General features: G+C 37.4%; 1 protein-coding gene across 1 annotated transcript; it reads right to left on the bottom strand.

Moving 5' to 3' along the window:
- Window positions 1-626: 626 nt before the first annotated feature.
- Window positions 627-1,604, bottom strand: LOC112063248 (bifunctional heparan sulfate N-deacetylase/N-sulfotransferase 4-like; the record flags this gene model as incomplete). The annotated part of the gene is made up of 1 exon (XM_055083703.1): window positions 627-1,604. A coding segment is annotated over exon 1 (978 nt), but the record flags the coding sequence as incomplete, so codon positions are not given.
- Between the last annotated feature and the right edge of the window lie 391 nt (window positions 1,605-1,995).

Raw genomic sequence — 1,995 nt, 5'->3', positions numbered from 1 at the left:
TTGACCTTAGCCTAGAAGTGCTACCAGTAACACTGCTGTGTTACCCAAAATGACGTGATAATAGAGATAGTGATGGTAGCTCCTGAGGTCAAGTCCAATACCACACCCCCTATAAAACTTTTTTTTTCATATCTATATTTACAGATGTATGAACATTTCATATAGACAAGCACTATGCTTACTTGTTATATAAAAGTCTTGGGCTGCTTCTCTATCTTATATTTTAACCACCATTGTCAAACCCAAGTAGGGCAGGAGGATCTGTCCAGCGATAGATTTTCATGACTGTATTAGTCTTATTGCTACAAACTGCAACATGTGTGGAGTAATGGAGGCTGTTCTATGGGGTGCTGGCTGGGATGGGCAAAATCGAAAAGAGGCAAGGAGATTAAGTTCAAATACTCTTTGGGATATTTTAGTTCTATGCCCCTCTGAAGCATTTTGGGGGTGGGTGAGGAATGGTTAAGGCTTAGTTTAAGTTTTATTTTTAATGCTTATTTTATCTCAAATTTACTGCATCTTAAAGTTTTGAGTAATTAGAAGTCTAAAATATTCAAAATTCTATTTCATCAATACCACAGAGTTAGTGAAAGAAAAATAATCATGTGATTTATAAATGTTCTTACCTTCACATCTTTGACATTCATCCTTGTTCCTTCCTTCCCCACAAAGATATCATCAATGTCTACAAGGATATACCTGTCCAAAGACAATGTCAGCCTCTTCCCTGACAAGAAGGAGATGGCATCTATGAAGATGAGCTTGTGCAGCCAAAAGTTTAAGTTGTTGCCGAAAAGAACTCGCTGAATTCCATCATGAAGCCCCAGATCCTGAATCACCGTCGCATAGAGTGGTTTGCTGGAGAAGGATGAAAGGGATTTTTCCGTCTGTAATTCAGTTAAAAGCACAGGCTGGTAGGTTGAATGATTATACTGGAAAATTGTCCAGTCTTCCCCAGGAAGAGGGCCTTTCTCAACCTTAGGGGCTTTGGTAATATGCAGCAAAGGAGACTGAGGGTTGACAAAACAGTCCTTTAGAGCGAGATTATTGAAAAGGTTTAATGGAAAACCTTTTAATTGTGTACTTGGTGAGCTGTTTTCATTAGCTTTATGAAAACCAATTATACTAACACTGTATTCCACACAGTATTTTTCTAAAAGCTCTCGATTCCATGAGTCCATGCTGACATACTTCAGAATATTTTCATAAATAACTAAAATATATTTCCCTTTGCCATTATCTGTTAGAGGAGGTATGTCTCCCTTGCCAGGGGCGATGACCATATGGAACTGAAATCGGCTGGACTCCAAGATAGCGATAATATCTTGACCAAGCTGAGAGTACTGGCTCTCCACAAACAGGAGGACAGCAGGATCAGTTTTGGATGTATCAATAGGTTTAACGGTCTTCAGCTCCATTGACCGATATGGTAGGATTTTAACATCAGTACATTCTGCTGCTGCAGTGGTTTCCATAAGTGTCATTTCCTGTTTATAGCCAGAGTAGAGGAAATAGGCAGAAATGACAATGCTCACCAAGCAAAAGGTGGCTAAGAGAACAATCAATGTTCGAAAACTTCTCCGAAGCTTCACAACAAGATTCATTTTTTAAAATACTGCTTTGGAAGTTATTTCCAAGTTCCTTTCCTAAAGTGCCATCGTAAATAAAGTATGAAATGGTACAAATGCTACTTCCCACAAGTTCATGTAACCATTGCAAACCATGTAAAATGTTTGATGGGATTGCAAGCAAGTTAAAGTTGGAGGACAGTGGACTAGGAAAGTAAAAGTTGAAGAGATTTTGAATATGTCCAATACCAAAGGTTGCTGTAGAGTCCTCTAAACATTACCTGAAAAAGAGGAGAAATATAATGACTAAAACAAAAATAGTCATATAAGTATTTACGTGTATACCTATGCTGATGTATAAGAAACATACATATTAAATACAAATTTAGTATGTTAATATGCTAAAATATTAATAACCCGATGTTTA

Source organism: Physeter macrocephalus, unplaced genomic scaffold (assembly GCF_002837175.3).
Source record: "Physeter macrocephalus isolate SW-GA unplaced genomic scaffold, ASM283717v5 random_6241, whole genome shotgun sequence".
Taxonomy (NCBI): domain Eukaryota; kingdom Metazoa; phylum Chordata; class Mammalia; order Artiodactyla; family Physeteridae; genus Physeter; species Physeter macrocephalus.
Note: the sequence above shows the minus strand (reverse complement) of the source record. Positions and strands in the feature narration are given on the sequence as shown.